General features: G+C 33.7%; 1 protein-coding gene and 1 long non-coding RNA gene across 4 annotated transcripts in view; one reads left to right on the top strand and one right to left on the bottom strand.

The window, feature by feature from the left end:
* Positions 1–2,882: 2,882 nt before the first annotated feature.
* LOC126892788 (uncharacterized) overlaps positions 2,883–16,902 on the bottom strand; it is a 163,277-nt gene continuing 149,257 nt past the window's right edge. The window contains exons 1-2 of one of the 3 annotated variants that reach the window (XM_050662515.1): positions 15,205–15,326; positions 2,883–3,893 (exon numbers count right to left, since the gene is read on the bottom strand). In XM_050662515.1, coding sequence (XP_050518472.1) covers positions 2,963–3,886 — 924 coding nt within the window. In that variant the 5' untranslated portion in view covers positions 3,887–3,893; positions 15,205–15,326 and the 3' untranslated portion in view covers positions 2,883–2,962. Of the gene's footprint in view, positions 3,894–10,364; positions 10,453–15,204; positions 15,327–16,902 lie in introns of those variants that run through there. The other 2 variants (XM_050662516.1, XR_007701005.1) reach the window with 2 other exon arrangements.
* Positions 5,599–7,657, top strand: LOC126892792 (uncharacterized). The gene is made up of 3 exons (XR_007701006.1): positions 5,599–6,057; positions 6,157–6,412; positions 7,165–7,657. It is a non-coding gene; the product is annotated as an uncharacterized LOC126892792 (long non-coding RNA).

The raw sequence follows: 16,902 nt of genomic DNA, 5'->3' as shown, positions 1-16,902 counted from the left end.
ATTACAGGAATTATTGATCTTAAGAAACCGTTTTTCCCACAGGAAATAGATTTTATCATACTTATGAAGCCTATAACCTAAAAATTCGAACTTTCCCGGATATAAGGTATACACCGTTAGATTCGTCTTGAGTCCTTCTACAAACGCTAAGTTATTGGCGCAATTCGTAGGTTGAAATGTTGAGTAATTGTCGAAAAACCAAAATTTTCAAAGTTTAGTTTTTCAGTTTTTCGGCGATACTGAGCCGTGCGTATGTCTGATCCTGACAGCTTAGACACCATTTAAAAGCTTAACTCAACTGTATGGATTTGGTGTATTTGCGGTTTTCCTGTCTCTTCTTGAACCGAAGATATATACCCCAAAAAATATGCTGTTTTGTACCTACCAAGTCCTATAGCTGGCTTATGGGTGGTCAAAAGTCACAAACTACACCGGTTCTAAATCGGCCCTGACCCCCTCTTCAAACACAGAGAAAAAATATCAAATGGGTTTAACTTTTAAACACACATACATACATATCCACAAACATTTTCTCTTTTTTAAATAAAAATTGAGTCACATTTCTAAGCTCTATAACTTTTGAATGGTATAACCGATTTTCAAAATTAGACATGCGTTGGAAAGGTAATGATCAGTTCTATTAAAAGCCGCAAAGGTTGGACTTAATTTTTAAAATTTTTGGGAATTTTGGGGACGAGAACGAAAAACAGACCCTAAATAGGAAGGGCCGTAAAATCTACACCCTTGGACCAAAATCGATGATTGACATATAAATCGGTGAGTCTTTTTCTGAACTTTAAGATGGGAGTTGGCCCAATTTTCAATTCAGTCAGATTTAGAAAATCGAAAATTTCGTGTATAATATAGTGTCGCGTGTAGGGGGGTGTGGGTGTGCGCCACTGGCGAGAACTGCCGTTCTCTGGTAATGTTCAAAATTAGACATGAGTTGGAAAGGTAATGATCAGTATTGTTAGAAGCCGCAAAGGTCGGACTTAAATTTTCGAAGTTTTTGGGAGTTTTGGGGACCAGAACGAAAAACAGACCCTAAATAGGAAGGGCCGTAAAATCGACACCCTTGGAATAAAATGGATGGTTGACATATGAATGGGTGAGTCTTTTTCTTAACTTGAAGATGGGAGTTGGCACAATTTTCAATTCAGTCAGATTTAGAAAATTGAAAATTTCGTGCAAATAATAGTGTCGCGTGTAGGGGGGTGTATTTCTGAGCCACTGGCGGGAACTGCCGGTCTCTGGTAATTTATTCGATATAAAACTAACAGCTTCGATAACCACTAAATCGAAAACTATTAATTTTATGAAAAAAATTTATAATGAACATTTTTTGCTTATAATTAATATTTTTACCAGCATTTGCGGTCAAAATATAATAAAAAATTTCCACCCTCGAGATGAGGTTGGTTGTCACACCCCATGGTAAAAGCGTATTTCTGCATCATATAGATTTTGATCCTTGGACTATCCACTACTTATTGTCAAATTTTCAAACAAATCTATCCATTCTGTAAAAATTGCTAAGTGAAAAATTACATTTCCTGGACTAATTATACATTTGGAGCTCTATAACTTCTGAACGGCTTACCTGATGTTGATCACCAAACATGAATTTGAAACGTATTGACAAGTAGTATCTGATGCATCCAAGATCTAGTGTGATAACTGAACGTATTACAGGAATTATTGAGCTTGAAAACCCGTTTTCCCCATAAGAAATAGATTTGATCATACTTATGAAGCCTATAACTTAAAAATTCGAATTTTTCCAGATATGAGGTATACACCGTTAGACGCGTCCTGAGTCCTTCTACAAACGCTCAGTTATTGGCGCAATTCGTAGATTGAAATTTTGAGTAATTGTCGAAAAACCAAAATTTTCAAAGTTTAATTTTTCAGTTTTTTGGCTATGGTGAGCAGTGTGTATGTCTCAGCTTGATCGCTTATGCGCCATTTAAAAGCTTAACTCAACCCTATTGATTTGGTGTATTTGCGGTTTTCCTGTCTTTTGTTAAACCTAAGATATATACGCCCAAAAAATATGCTATTTTGTATCTACCTAGCCCTCTAGCTGGCTTAAGGGTAGTCAGAAGTCAAAAATTAGACCGGTTCTGAATCGGCCCTCACACATTCTTGAAACACAGAAAAAATTATTCAGATCGGTGTAACTTTTCCACACACATACATACATACATACATACATACATACATACATACATACATACATACATACATATCCACAAACATTTTCCATTTTTTAAATAAAAATTGAGTCATATTTCTGAGCTCGATAACTTTTGAATGGTATAACCGATTTTCAAAATTTAACATGCGTTGGAAAGGTAATTATCTGTGCTATCAGAAGCCGCAAAGGTCGGGCTTAAATTTTTGAAAGTTTTGGGAGTTTTGGGGACGAGAACGAAAAACAGGCATTAAATGGGAAGGGCCGTAAAATCCACACCCTTGGACCAAAATTGATGGTTGACATATGAATGGACGAGTCTTTTCCTAAACTTTAAGATGGGGTTTGGCCCAAGTTTAAATTCAGTCAGGTTTAGAAAATCGAAAATTTCGTGTATATATAGTGTCGCATGTAGGAGTGTTGTGCGCCACTGGTGAGAACTGCCGTTCTCTGTGGATAATTATTAAAAATAATAAAAATTCGCCTAATGTAAGCACGTGATTTAGAATAATTCTAAAGAAAAAAATCTAACGGGTTAAGGTCTGGAGAACAGGTAGGCTACTGTATAAATCCTTTAAGTCCAAGCCATTTTAAATGAATTTTATTAAAGCCAACCTTTACAGGGATAAAAGCAAAGAATGGTACCGACTTTGAATGAATATGAAATATGAAAATAGAAAATAAAATAAATGTTTAATACTAATTTTATTGACATATCAAAAAATCACAATAAATGTAAATTTTTTAAACATGCTCGAATCCTTTGTGTTAATGACCATTTGCTTCTAGACTTTCCACGTCTCCAGTTACTTTATTTCGTCGAAAGATACTCCAAAATTTAACAGCAAAGTAACTGTCTAGTTTTACTAAAGCTAATATGACAACAAGCGAGGAACTTAAAGAAAGCCATTCTGGAATGAAGCTCGTAAACAAGAGTATGCTGTAGATAGTGACAGAACCAAAGAAAATCATTTTCAAGGAATTATAGATCACTAGAGGTAACCAACACAGTATTATAACATTTGACAACATTAGACCATAGAAAATGGCGTTTTTTTGTTCTTTTGTCCAATAATTTATCACATTGAAAGTGAAAATTATTAATAAAATTAGAAAGTATAGTAATCTGAGCATCCACAGTCCATGAATATAATGTACTATCGCTGATGTAGATATAATTACAATAAACTCAATTCCAGCAAATCCATACATGATATAGATCAAATAAGAATTGAACCATCTACACCTTGTTCCGAAACTAGGGTCATGGAAGTTAAACAACCAATCTAAACCTAAACCAAGACCCATGTTAAAAATAACAAGTAGAGCTAACCGAGTGGAAAAAAATAGGAACATAAATACAAAAAAATGCACGTAATGCACCAGCCCAGTCATCGTTACGAAAGTAAAATAGGCTGTCGAAGTACTAACAAATATCAAATGCCATATTGCGTAATGACAGATGAATAAGTTGGTTTTTGTTTTTAGTTTTGAGTCGCTCAGAATTAGTTTGATTATGATGATATCTGCGACTATTATGAAAAGACATAGTAAGAGTTTTATTGTGTCAGTGAAATAGTTCAAATAGCTTAAGGCGTCAGTTATTTCTTTTAGTTGGTCGTAAAATGCCTTGATATCGATGTCTTCTAGCGGATCATCTTCAGCGGATGTTGTGTTTTGTAGATCGGACATGATGACTCTGAAAATAAGAGAGATATTTAGTTTTAGCAAGCTTAAAGGAAGTAAAAATATGGATGTTATAACACTATTAAAAAGCAATTAATGGAAGACTACTCTATATTAGTCAAAAAGGCAACAGGTGTATCATCATCAATGGCGCTACAACTCTTCGTGAGTCTTTGCCGCGTTTACAATTGCCTTCCATGTTTTTCTGTCCTGTGCCACTAATTCCCATTTTTGCACTCCCATTTTGTCTAGATCTTCTTTGCCAGCATCTTTCCACCTTTTTCTAGGCCGCCCTACAGACCTTCTTCCATCTGGCCTTTCCCAGAACACATTGTTTATAAGGCGATTGTCGTTACTGCGTATAACATGCCCTGCCTATCTGAGTCTATTGGCCTTTATATATCTGACTAGATTTTCTTTTCCGAATAGAGACTCTAATAGCTCGTTATTGTATCTGCGCCTCCATTCGTTTGTCACGCTGTCTCTGCAAGGGCCATATATCATTCAAAGGATTTTACGTTCCCACACCAACAATTTATTTACTTCCCTTTGTGTTAGCGTCCATGTTTCGCTTCTATACGCGACTGCCGGTCGTATTATGGTCATATCTGGATTTTTGCACCTCGTGAAAGAAGTTTTGACTTCATTAGATGTTGCATTGCAAAGAAAGATTTGTTTCCTGCCATTATTCTCGTTTCAACTTCTCGCTCTAATTTGTTGTCATTTGTGATTGTTGCTCCTAAATATTTAAATTCTTTAACCACTTCAAAGTTGTGATCGTTTATAATAATTATTATTTTTAGACCGATGTTTAATGCAGCTTCTTCAAAGCTCGAGAAAATATCCTTAATTTCTAATGTTGGTTGTGCTACTGCGTCTACGTCATCGGCAAAGGCGAGTATAATTTTTGCTCCTCGAGCAGTTATGTCTGGTTTGATTTTGTGATATATTTTCCGCATTACATATTCTAAGGCTAGGAAACAACAATGGGGACAACGTATCATGGGAGTATGTGGAGTACCACAAGGTTCAGTATTGGGTCCTCTACTGTTCCTTATCTTTATAAATGACATCACTAACTTAAAAATCGATGGAAAAATTTTTCTTTTTGCTGATGATACCAGTATCACTTGGAGCAACTCAACTATTGCATCTCTTCATGCAACTATAACTTCTGATTTGCTTACGATAAGAACCTGGTCTGACTCTAATTTACTCTCTTTTAACGTGGATAAGACAGTAGCATTATCCTATAAAAGTGCTCTTCAACCCTTGCTTGTTAATAACAGCCAGATCTCTACCGTTGATTCTGTAAAATTTCTTGGTATTTTTTTAGACAGCAACCTCAAATGGTCCCTTCATATCGATGTGCTAAGTAAGAAACTCGCCTCAGCCTGCTATGCTATAAGATCTGTTTCGAAAGATCTCAATTTAGCATCTTCTAAACTAACATATTTTTCTTTGTTCGAGTCTCATCTTCGATATGGTCTTCCTTTTTGGGGTTCTAGTACAGCTGCCCAATTAGATGTTATTTTTAAATTACAAAAAAGAGCAATAAGGTATCTGTTTGGCCTCAGAAGAACAACACATTGCAGAAGTTACTTCAAAGATCACGGCATTTTAACCCTTACATCTTTATATATTTTAGAAACTGTTTGCTTAATTCGTAAACACATGCATGTCTTTCCAGCAAGGCCTCGTCATGACTACTCCACCAGAAATTCAAATTTTGATGTATCTTTACCCAGGCAACCAAGTGACGTCAACAACGTCGAGGAAACGTCAGTATTTGGTGGAATATATACACGTGGTTGAACATTACGTCATATCGACGTCTTTTGTAGGTGATTTTAAATACGTAAGATTAATGACGTTAAAATACGTTTAAAAGACGTTTTCATTTCAGCCAGCCTAAGTCTGACGTCACGAAATTGGGAGGAGCTTGGAGCTTAAAAGTTACAAAACTAAGGTTATGTTTTATGTTTGTATCGTCGTCGTCGTTGTCGTTTGTTTGTCCTAGTATTTTATCCTATTTTGGATTCATTTGGATTTTGTTGGCCGTTTTGTGTGTATTTTTTAACTTTTGTTTGTCATTTGTAAATTTTATAAATTTACCACAATGCAAAGTGACTATTTAAGGAAATTATTATGGGAAACTCCGCAGATGTTTTAGAAAGGTAGGCGAAACAATTTTTATTTTCTATTAATTTTTCCCTGATATTTATCAATAATGTTGAATTTTTCAAGCATTAACATTTTTTCTTTTATTGTTTTAGATATTCATTGAAGCTGAAAATAATTGGAGATATAGATCCATATACATGCAATTCAGTCATCAGAATTGGATTTTACAGTGCATTTCATCAATTACTGTTATAATGCTATTATAGATAGACTGGTAGAGTCTCACAGTTACTACTTTAAGCAGCAGATGAAAGCATACAAAAGCCTTCAGACACATAAAAGCCTTCACAACTGGATTTGTTTTGAAACATTTGATGTTTTGATGATTTCTATATTATTGTTGGAAAGGTAAGTCTTTATTTTATTTATTCACCATTAATTATATAGTGGCTTTCAAATAAATGGGTTTTAAATATTAGATTTATTTACGTTTATATATCTGTATGAAACCAGACATATTGTCGTCCTAATTTGTAAACTGTGTAACTCCATATTTCTCTGAAACTGAGTTATTACTGCCATTTATTTGAAAAAATCCCTACTCGTTTAAAAAAAGATGCACATGCATATTTTTACCAGAAGAGTAAATAGTGACATCTTCATATACACTGATCTCCCTTGCAGCAAATTTAGTACGAAAAATATGTAACTCCCCAGTTTGTCATACCACACGATTGACCTCACTGTTTAGAAAGTGATATTTTCAAGAAAGAGTTGGTGGTAAATAATATTAATACACTCATTAAACAATATAGGTACAAATGTTAGTACCTATCTATAAAATATTCCATTTTAGCATTCTATCTTTTAAAATGGGATATACGTAGTATTCGCATTAGTAATATTTAGAGAAATAATTTTTTGTGCCTCTGTAAAATTTGGATAAATGGAGTTACACAGTTTACAGATTAGGTCGACGACATGTAATTGCTATGATAGAAAAGAGAATAATAAACAGTCATGATTGTTTGTTCTAAAATTATATTATATGAATGTCTGATTTTAAAATATTCTCAATCATTGTAAAGAACGCAAATACTCTAATGAAAATAAATTTTTGTAGTTGAAGCATTCCCACAAAGATAAAATATTTTTTTTAGGTGAAGAATTCCCAAAAAGCTAATGCTAAACCACTAGATGCTTGGGTGATAGCCAGTTTCAATGGCATAGCAAATGCACATTGTATGTGTATTGCCGGTAATAGTGAAGTTTGCAGCCATATTGCAGCAATCTTATTTGCAGCTGAGTATGCCCACAGCAAGACAGAAGAAGAAGAACCCAGTGCATGTACAGATATTACAGCTATGTATATTCTCTGGTGAAAAACTAATGAGTTTTCAAGCTGTTCGGTCAGAGTGCTTGTTGCGCTCTCTAAACGAACTGAAATATAAGACGGCTTTGGCTTCATGTTGCAGCGATATGAAAATGGTTAGTCATTTTTAATTATAATGTACTTCTTCATCATGAGTATTTATGTATAGGGCTTTTCATTCACAGTCATTTGTTTCGAGCTTCTGTCATGTGTCACATAATATTAATATATCTATGCCATACGTTATTGGTATACACCAATGATACACACCAAAGTCCACACCATTACAGTCCCTTAATCAAAAAATATATTTTTCAGGTGTCTGGATCTTTTTGTATGCAAAAATTTGTAATAATTATTTGAAATCATTTTGAGGATTATAAGACTATGGAAATATATGTGAGAACACAGACTATTATAGTTTTGTCCTATTTTTTATCATTCAATCGTCTTCTTTAAAATTTATAAATATAAAGCAGATAGTTTTCATTGAAATTCAATATATTGGGTCTTATTTGTATGTATTCATTTTTGACTAAAGGTACGATTCCGATAACGACTGCAGACAGCAACTGCAAACATCAGTTGCAGTTCTCGGCGTTATGGACGTTACTACTTTGCACTATTTATCTGTATGAGACTGATTCCGACATCTGACTGCAACTGCTGTCTGGCAGAACATCAGTTGCTAATAATTATGCAAATTATTAGTGCAAAATAATGACGTCTGTCATGGTGACAACTGTAACTGCCATCTGCAGTCGTTGTCGGAATCGTACCTTTAAAGTGTGTGGTATAATTATAATAATTATATATATTATATAACTTCAATGGTTTAAACTTAAGTTTGTTATTACATTGTGACTTAAATGTTTAATTTGTTAATAAATGATTTATTAGTTTATATGTTGTTTCACTTTTGACACAGTAAATACTTATAATATAAAAAGTGAAAATTCTATGTATGTTATATATGTTGCATTGAAGATATTGTAATTCTATGCATTTTAACAAGCCTTCCATTTGGTTTTACTTAAATGGAAAAATTGCAATACTAACAATGCCCATACGAATAATTGAATGGGCCTGCCGAATAACGTTGTAAACGCCACATGGTTTGTTTTTGAGAAGTCAAAGAAAAAGTTTTAATATTGTGATGATGGTGAGTTTATACATTTTAAGGGTAGTAATACAGTTTTTAAATACAAAATACAAACTGTATTACTTTACACCTTTAAAATGTATAAACTCACCATTTTCACAATATAAAACTTTTTCTTTGACTTCTCAAAAACAAACCATGTGGTGGACCCATTCAATTATTGTGTATTTCTAAAACCATAAAATGAAAATTAAATCTAAAAAACGACGCAAAATCGACGTAAAATCTACGTTTTTTATATCACGTATTTAAAACGTGATAAAAATGACGTGACTTATGGTGGGACATATTCACGTGATCTTCGACGTCGAAAAAACGTGATAAACTGACGTCGTTTGGTGATAATTATGACGTTTTTTCAACGTTTTATAAACGTTATTTGGTTGCCTGGGTACCGATCCCGTCCTCTGAGTTAGTAAAGAAATCTATATTATATTCCGCAAAAAAACTATACAACCATCTTCCTTTACAACTCAAATCTGCAACATCTTTCCCCAAGTTCCGTAAAATGACAAAAGCTCATCTATCTAAAAGACCATATTATTCAGTAGAAGAGTTTCTTCATGACTAACTAAGAAATTACAGTAATGTACAAGTAACCAAACTTATCTATATTTGGGTGTCACATGCAGCAGCTTAAACTTATTAGTTCCTGTCTATAAATAGTTTACTTTGTTGTATATTCACTTTGCAATTTCTATAAATTGTTGCAATATATCGATTTTGTTTTTTTTTCTTTGCTTTATTAACTTATATTTTGTATTTATGTATATTTTTTTTATATTGACGATTTATTAAATTTCAGAAAATTGTATTTGTTATTGTTATTGTTAGATATTATTTATTTATTTTTCTGACTTTAATTAAGCTTTGTCCATAAAATTTGTATTTTCAGTGACAATATAGTATATTGTGCAACAAGTGCAGAAAAGTACTAATTTCTCACGAGTTTGAAAAGTTGCGGTACGAGCGCAAGCGAGTGCCGCAATTCAAACGAGTGAGAAATTACCTTTCTGCACGTGTTTCACACTATACTTTTTCTACAAGCACAGTTTTTCCTAAAAATAAAAATCACAATTTCCAAACGACGGTTAATTATAATAGGTACCTATGTGATAAATTTTAAACTGTATTTAATTAATACCTACTAATCAATTTAAATTCCTTATACCTAAATAAATTGCACAGAAATCAGTTAAAAAATTAATGCACTGCCTTAATTTGTTTAAATTTAAACAATTATTACACATTATTGACATTATATTTATGCAGTCACGGATTTACACAAAACCTACTTCATTCGACGTCTCTTGCACAGGTTGCTAAATCCTTATTGGTTATTTGATAATTATAAAATGTTTAATAAGAATAAAATTGTAAAATAAAACAGTTGTAACATCCATAATTTAGTTTCTATGCTATAGTTAAATCTAATAATTGTCTTATAGGTTATATATTTGTCTAAAGTTTAACCACGGATGTAAACAGAATATAACGTTACTCAGAATGCGGTAGTCCACGGATGTAAACAGAATATAACGTTACTCAGAATGAGGTAGTCAACTGTGCAGAAAAGAACTTTGCGGCACAGAAACGTCACTTTGCGGCACAGAAACGTCACTTTTCTGCACACTAATGTCAAATATCTTATACTGTGAGAAAATATCAAGTTTGCTAACATAAAACCGTGCAGAAAAGTGCACTTTGAATAGTGGTTGTAGAAAAAAGCATATTTCTATTCTATCTCCCTGTCTCAGTCCAGAATTTACGCAGAAAGCATTTGATATTTTTCCCCATATTCTAACTTGTACAAAGGAGTTACTTACACACATTTGTGTTACCGCAGCTTGTTTCTTGGGTACGCCGAGCTCGATCATTGCCGTCCATAATGTTGCACCGTTGACTGACGAATACACTGGAAGATACGAAACTGAACGAGCGCTTATGTACGACGCCAGTGGTTTTAGAAATAGATGGCGTTAGCAGCTTTCTAGGTACGAGATTGAATTTACCTGAGACAACGATGAGACGTATTCAGGTAGCTTTGGTTATCGGAATTTGGGGTCGGTCGGGTTGACTGGATTATAATAAAAATTATTTATTTCTTTTGATGCATTTAAATTTGAGTTATCATTCAACGATAACAGTGGCAATCTTTAAAATAATTATTGGAGTGTACCTATGTATTACTTTCTAAACTCGTTTTTAAATTAGCAAGAATTGTAGTTGTAATTTGTCTTTTAATTTGAATTCTTGAAACAAATCATTGAATATTCTAAAATTTATTTAATAATTTCATATGTATATAATAATATAATTTATTTAATAAAAAAATTATTTAACGAGAAAAATACTCGCACTGGGTGATTTTAGATATTGTCCATTTCTTATTTGTCTCAATTCGTTAATTACAGATACAGTCTCTTCTGATGATTGTATATTTTGTTTATATTTTTGTTTAAGACAGATGATGTTCCCAGATATATTAAGGAGTTGGTAACCGAGAAGCGTAGGGCACGCAGAATCTGGCAGCACACAAGAAACCCAGCGGACAAAACCAATCTCAATAGACTGACTCACAGACTACATTCAGCACTTCAAGAATCCAGAAATGCATCTTTTGAATATTTTATCAAAAATCTGACTCCCAGTGATCACTCATTGTGGAGAGCGACCCAAAAAATGAAAAGACCCGTCGTAACAGCTTCTCCATTACGACAGAACGATAATGCATGGGCTAGATCAAATGAGGAAAAAGCAAGAGTTTTTGTGGAACACCTTGAAAAAGTGTTTGCACCAGTAGATTTATTCGAAGATGAAGAAATAAACAGCTACTTAGATGCTCCTTGTCAACTATCACCACCTGTTAGATCAATTACTCCATCAGAAATTATGGAAGAGATAAAGAAAATCAACTCCCATAAAGCTCCAGGTTATGATCTAATAGTGGGAGAAATTCTCAAACATTTACCGAGAAGAGCTATCGTGTTTCTCACTACTTTATACAACCGAATTCTTCATCTTTGCTACTATCCAACGCAATGGAAATTTGCTAAAATTATCATGATCGCCAAACCTGGAAAGCCTCCAACACAAGCTGCCTCTTATAGACCTATAAGCCTGCTACCTATACTTTCTAAAATATGTGAGCGACTACTGCAAAGTAGAATAAATAGTATAACCTCGATTAGTAATTTAATACCAAATCATCAATTTGGCTTTAGGGAAAAATACACCACAACTCAGCAATGCCATAGGATAGTAAATTTAATCAGAGACGGTTTAGAAAACAAGAACATTTGCACTGCTGCATTTCTAGATGTTCAGCAAGCCTTTGATAAGGTTTGGCACCAAGGGCTGTTATACAAACTAAAAACAAACATGCCGAGTCAGATTTACTTACTTCTAAAATCATACCTTTCCAACAGACATTTCGATGTGAAAATGGAAAAAGATAACAGAAGCTACCAACTCATAAAGGCAGTGTTTTGGGACCATTTTTGTACTTATTTTACACAGCTGATATACCAACTACTAACGAAACCACTATCGCCACCTTTGCCGATGATACAGCAATAATTGCGCTTGACCATGATCCAGTAGTGGCCTCTAGCAAGCTACAAACACATTTAGATCGATTACAAAACTGGCTCCAAAAATGGAAAATCAAAGTAAACCACGAGAAATCGGCTCACATAACATTTACGAACAGACATGTAAATTGTCCACATGTTACAATAAACCACCAAGTTATCCCAATGAAGACCGAAGTCAAATATTTAAGTATTCATCTTGATCAGAAATTAACATGGAAAGCCCACATTAAAGCTAAAAAACAACAACTCCAATTAAAAACCAGACAAATGAATTGGCTTCTTGGTAGAAGATCACAATTATCCATAGAAAACAAACTGGCAATATACAAAATAATACTGAAACCTATATGAACCTACGGTATTGAAATATGGGGATGTACAAAACCATCAAACACCAAAATTTTGCAGACATACCAATCAAAAACTTTAAGAATCATTGCAAATGCACCCTGGTATATTTCAAACCAAACACTACATGAGGACTTAAAAATACCATTTATAAAGGACGTAATAGGACTGTATGCGACCAAACATAGAAAAAGAAGTATCAATCACAACAACGAGCTGATTTCCACGCTTACCAATCGTCCATTACCAGTTCGGAGACTCAAGAGGCAGTGGCCAGAAGACTTGTGTGAGTGACATTTGTGTAGTGAATACAGTGGTGAATAAGGTGAACCGGCACTGGCCGGCAACATCTACAAAACATTATATAATTTATCAGTTTTACTTAATACTCATTTGTACGGAGTAGATTGTAAATTTGCCAGATTTCAAATAAAAAAAAATATTTTGTTTGGAGATATTGCAACCGTATTTACTTAAATGAAATTGACTAAGTAACCCGCTCGGCTACTTTAAACTCTTCGAGAGAAAAATGGTAAGGACTTAAATTGTTGCAATCGCGATTTCCTACAATTTCTTCCAAGTTTCCTCGTGCGGTCGATATTTTCTGAGTTAGGGGGAAAATAGTGACTAAGTATAATTATTGAATTATTTATTATTAACTTTACTTCTTAAAGGTGCCGTGAATTTCTGCGTAGGCGTCCACCGTGCATTGTATTGTCACCGTGCATTGTATTTTTCAATATGTTTACATAAACATTTTATGGGGACTTTGTACTTTTAAACCCCCCAAATATTTGTGTACGTTCCAACTAAAATATTACTGCGGTACCATTAGTTAAACACAGTGTTTTAAAAACTTTTTTGCCTCTTTATATTTTTTCGAAAAGGCACCTTTTATCGAGATGTGGCTTCTTTTTTAATATAGTTCAAAATATGCCTAAAAATGTAAATCATAAATAAATTTTCATATTATTACCAAGTCTCCATAATCGTACTTGACCATATACAAATATGTGGTGGATTTGAAAAATATTCAAGATATCTCGATAAAAACTGACTTTCCGAAAAAGTACTAAGAACCAAAAAAGTTTTAAAAACATTGTATTTAACTGATGGTACTACAATAATAATTTAATTGGAACGTACACAAAAGTTTGGGGGGTTTAAAGGAACAAAACCCCCATAAAATTTTTATGGGATGTCCAAATTTCACTATAATTTTTTCTTAAGATACTACTGCCATAAGAATACCACATGTCCATTTTGAATATAAAATCTCTAATAGTTTTCGATATATTGGAAAAAATTGATTTTCGTTTTGTAAATTCAAGAGGCTATAACTTTTTTTATGTGCATATTTGTACTAAGGTAAGTTAGGTTCAATCGAACTATTTTTGGTCTCAGAATATGTGATTTTTATGACCTGTATTTCTGTTACACCCTGTATAGAAGTGTTTATAAGTCATACAGTCTATTTCTATTCTATATTGAATTAGAAAACAAACAACCAAAGATATCGTTACTAAACTCCTACACCTCTACAGAAGTAGCAACCCAAGAAGACGAATTTGCATTTTATGATATCCTACAAGAGGCCTCTAAAGATGTTCACAGCAATGGCATCTTAATAATAGTGGGTGAAAGATGAAGTTTTCGATCCTAATAGCATTATTAATAATATTTAAAAAATATTAAAATATTACTAAAAGATTTTTAAATCGAAAACTTATTAGTCCATTTTCCTGGTGACACCTCCAAGGCTTCTAAAATTTGCAAGCCAAATGGATGCTGAAGCGAAGAAGACAAGAGGGAATTCAAAAAACTTACAATTCACGACCCCGTCTGTTTAGCTGGTAAATTCCAACAGAAAATGGACCTAGTTACTCACAATACTCACAATTGTACTCACAATATAAAAATAAAATAAATTTTTTTTTACCAAGGAAATGGACCAATAAGATTTCGATTTAAAAATTTTTAGTAATATTTTAATATTTTTTAAATATCATTAATAATGCTATTAGGATCGAAAACTTCACCTTTTAATTGCTAGATTACGCTAGTCACCTAATATTTTCACTTCAGTTGCGATGGGTGGGAAAAGCTCTCGGTGCTAATCAATTAGAGTATTAGGTCTGGATCCCGCGTGTGAAAAAAAGTTGATTAATAGCAAGCTGAAAATTTGTTAATAGCTTAAGGGTAAATATTTCGAATTCTAATGCGAGTATATAAAGTTAGAGTGCGTTTGGCGCTCTATGAACTAAATAAACTAAGACCGCTCTTATTTCGCTTCACAACGAAATGATTATTATTTATTATTTTTATTTCATGCAAACACCTATGTTAACATAAAATTTTCACCTATTTTGGTTTATTTTTATAAATATTTATTTACTAATAACAAAACTGTTTTCTATTACTTCCATTTAGCGCGCCTATGAGTATAATTGTCAAAACATTGATCTTAGATAATGTCAAAGATTTCTTCTGTTGCCAAAGTTTCGTAGACCTTACGAAAAAAAGGTATGATCCTATCTCCCGAAGTTATATTGATGACCCGCTATTGTATGCTCTTAAAGAACCCGTATACAATTTTTTCACCTGATTTTTTCTCTACTGGCCTAATGCTAATATAAAAAAAGAGATAATGTATAAAATATAATAAGCTGAATAAAAATCTCGTGGCACAATAAAAAAGCTTTCTTAAGCATCTCATTCTTACCTTTTTTTAAATAAATCCAATCGTTTCTTTTAAATTTCGTCTTCCAGGTCAAAGCAAACCAGCATCCGTTTCTCTGATAACTTATCCCAACAAATACTATTATATCGTTAGCTACATACTACAGTTCCTCGCGAGGCTACATTAAAACCAGTGGCGGTTCGTTCATAAGTGCATATGTGCACGTGTACTCCCACAACTATTTTCGTACCAACATTTGTATGTAAAATTTACTACCACTACTATCGGTTTACAGCGTTCTCCAAAGCCTTCCGACTCTTAACCATTCCTAGCCATTCTTCTCTATTTAACCATTGACCTAGAGGGATTTCTCTTTCCTCAAGTTCTTTTTCAATTCCCTCCTCCAGCTTCTTTCTCTTTTCCTTCTTCCTTGTGGTGTCCACGTCAAAATCTTTTTAGAAATCCTGTCATCTGGCATTATCCGTACATGGCCGTTCCATATTAGTTGTTTGGTTTTTATGTCATCAATTATTAGTGTATGCATGACTCCATCATTTCTCGTATTCTCTCATTTGGTATCCGACCTCTTTTTGATTTACCTGCTGCTCTTCTCCAGAAGTCGATTTCTGTTTCTAGTAACATTTTCTCTGTTATTTGTTTCATTCGCCAAACTTCACTGCCATAAGTGATTTCACTTTTAAGTATGGTGTTGTATATGAGCTGTTTACTCGCTTTAGATGTTGTTTAGTCCCACATAATGCCGTTCATCATGGATATGGATTTTCACCTCTTGTATGTTTCTGTCTTTAATACCAGCATCGAGTGTTTCATCTTGAATCATCTTCATGTCTAGGTACTTGTACTCATCAGTGTTTAATTTCTACCCCATCATCTAATGTAATGGACTGCTTTGTCTCTCAAATACACATGGCTTCAGTTTCCTTAATGTTAACTTCGAGGCCCCATTTTTTATATTCTTCTATTAGCTTCCACATCATATATAGTTGAGTACACGAGTCTTTACCTTTGCGTCATTAATACCTGGCATGATAAAACACATATTTGATAACTCAAATTTCAACCCGTGATAGGAGCAGTCGCTTCTTACTGTCACTTGCTGTTGCGTTTAGTAAATTTTAATTTCCGACTTATCATCGACTTATTTCGTATGCTTTAAATGATGACGCACGAGTAAAGACTCGTGGACTCAACTGTAGCTCAAGTCGTCATGATCCTGAGCAATCAGAATTTGGTCATCAGCGAAACATAAAGTGTATAGTGTTGTCTCGTCATTGGGGGGGATTCCCATGCCAATTCATTTTCCTTTCCACAGCTTGGGTGCTTGTTCTAGATAAATTTTGAAAAGAGTAGCCGAAATACAACAACCCTACTTCAGTCCTTTCGTGACCTCAGACACTCTTGATCCAGTTTTAATGTTTGTAGTCGTTCCATTATACAGAGTTTGGACTGCTTTGATAAGACTATGTTTAATGTTGGTTTGTTGTAGGGTTGACCATCATTTGCTGAGGGGCACACTGTCATATGCTTTTTGTAAGTCTACGTACACCAGGTAAACTTCTTTATTACAGCTGTTTTCAATAACTTGCGTAATAGAGTACAAGTGGTCTGCCCAGCTCTAAAGCCAGCTTGCTCCTCTGCTTGGTAATCTCTATAATCATTTTCTATTTTGTTTTTAAGAAGTTTCCCATACATCCTACTTATTGTGCTGTTGACCGCAAT

Source organism: Diabrotica virgifera, chromosome 9, assembly GCF_917563875.1.
Source record: "Diabrotica virgifera virgifera chromosome 9, PGI_DIABVI_V3a".
Lineage (NCBI taxonomy): Eukaryota > Metazoa > Arthropoda > Insecta > Coleoptera > Chrysomelidae > Diabrotica > Diabrotica virgifera.
Note: the sequence above shows the minus strand (reverse complement) of the source record. Positions and strands in the feature narration are given on the sequence as shown.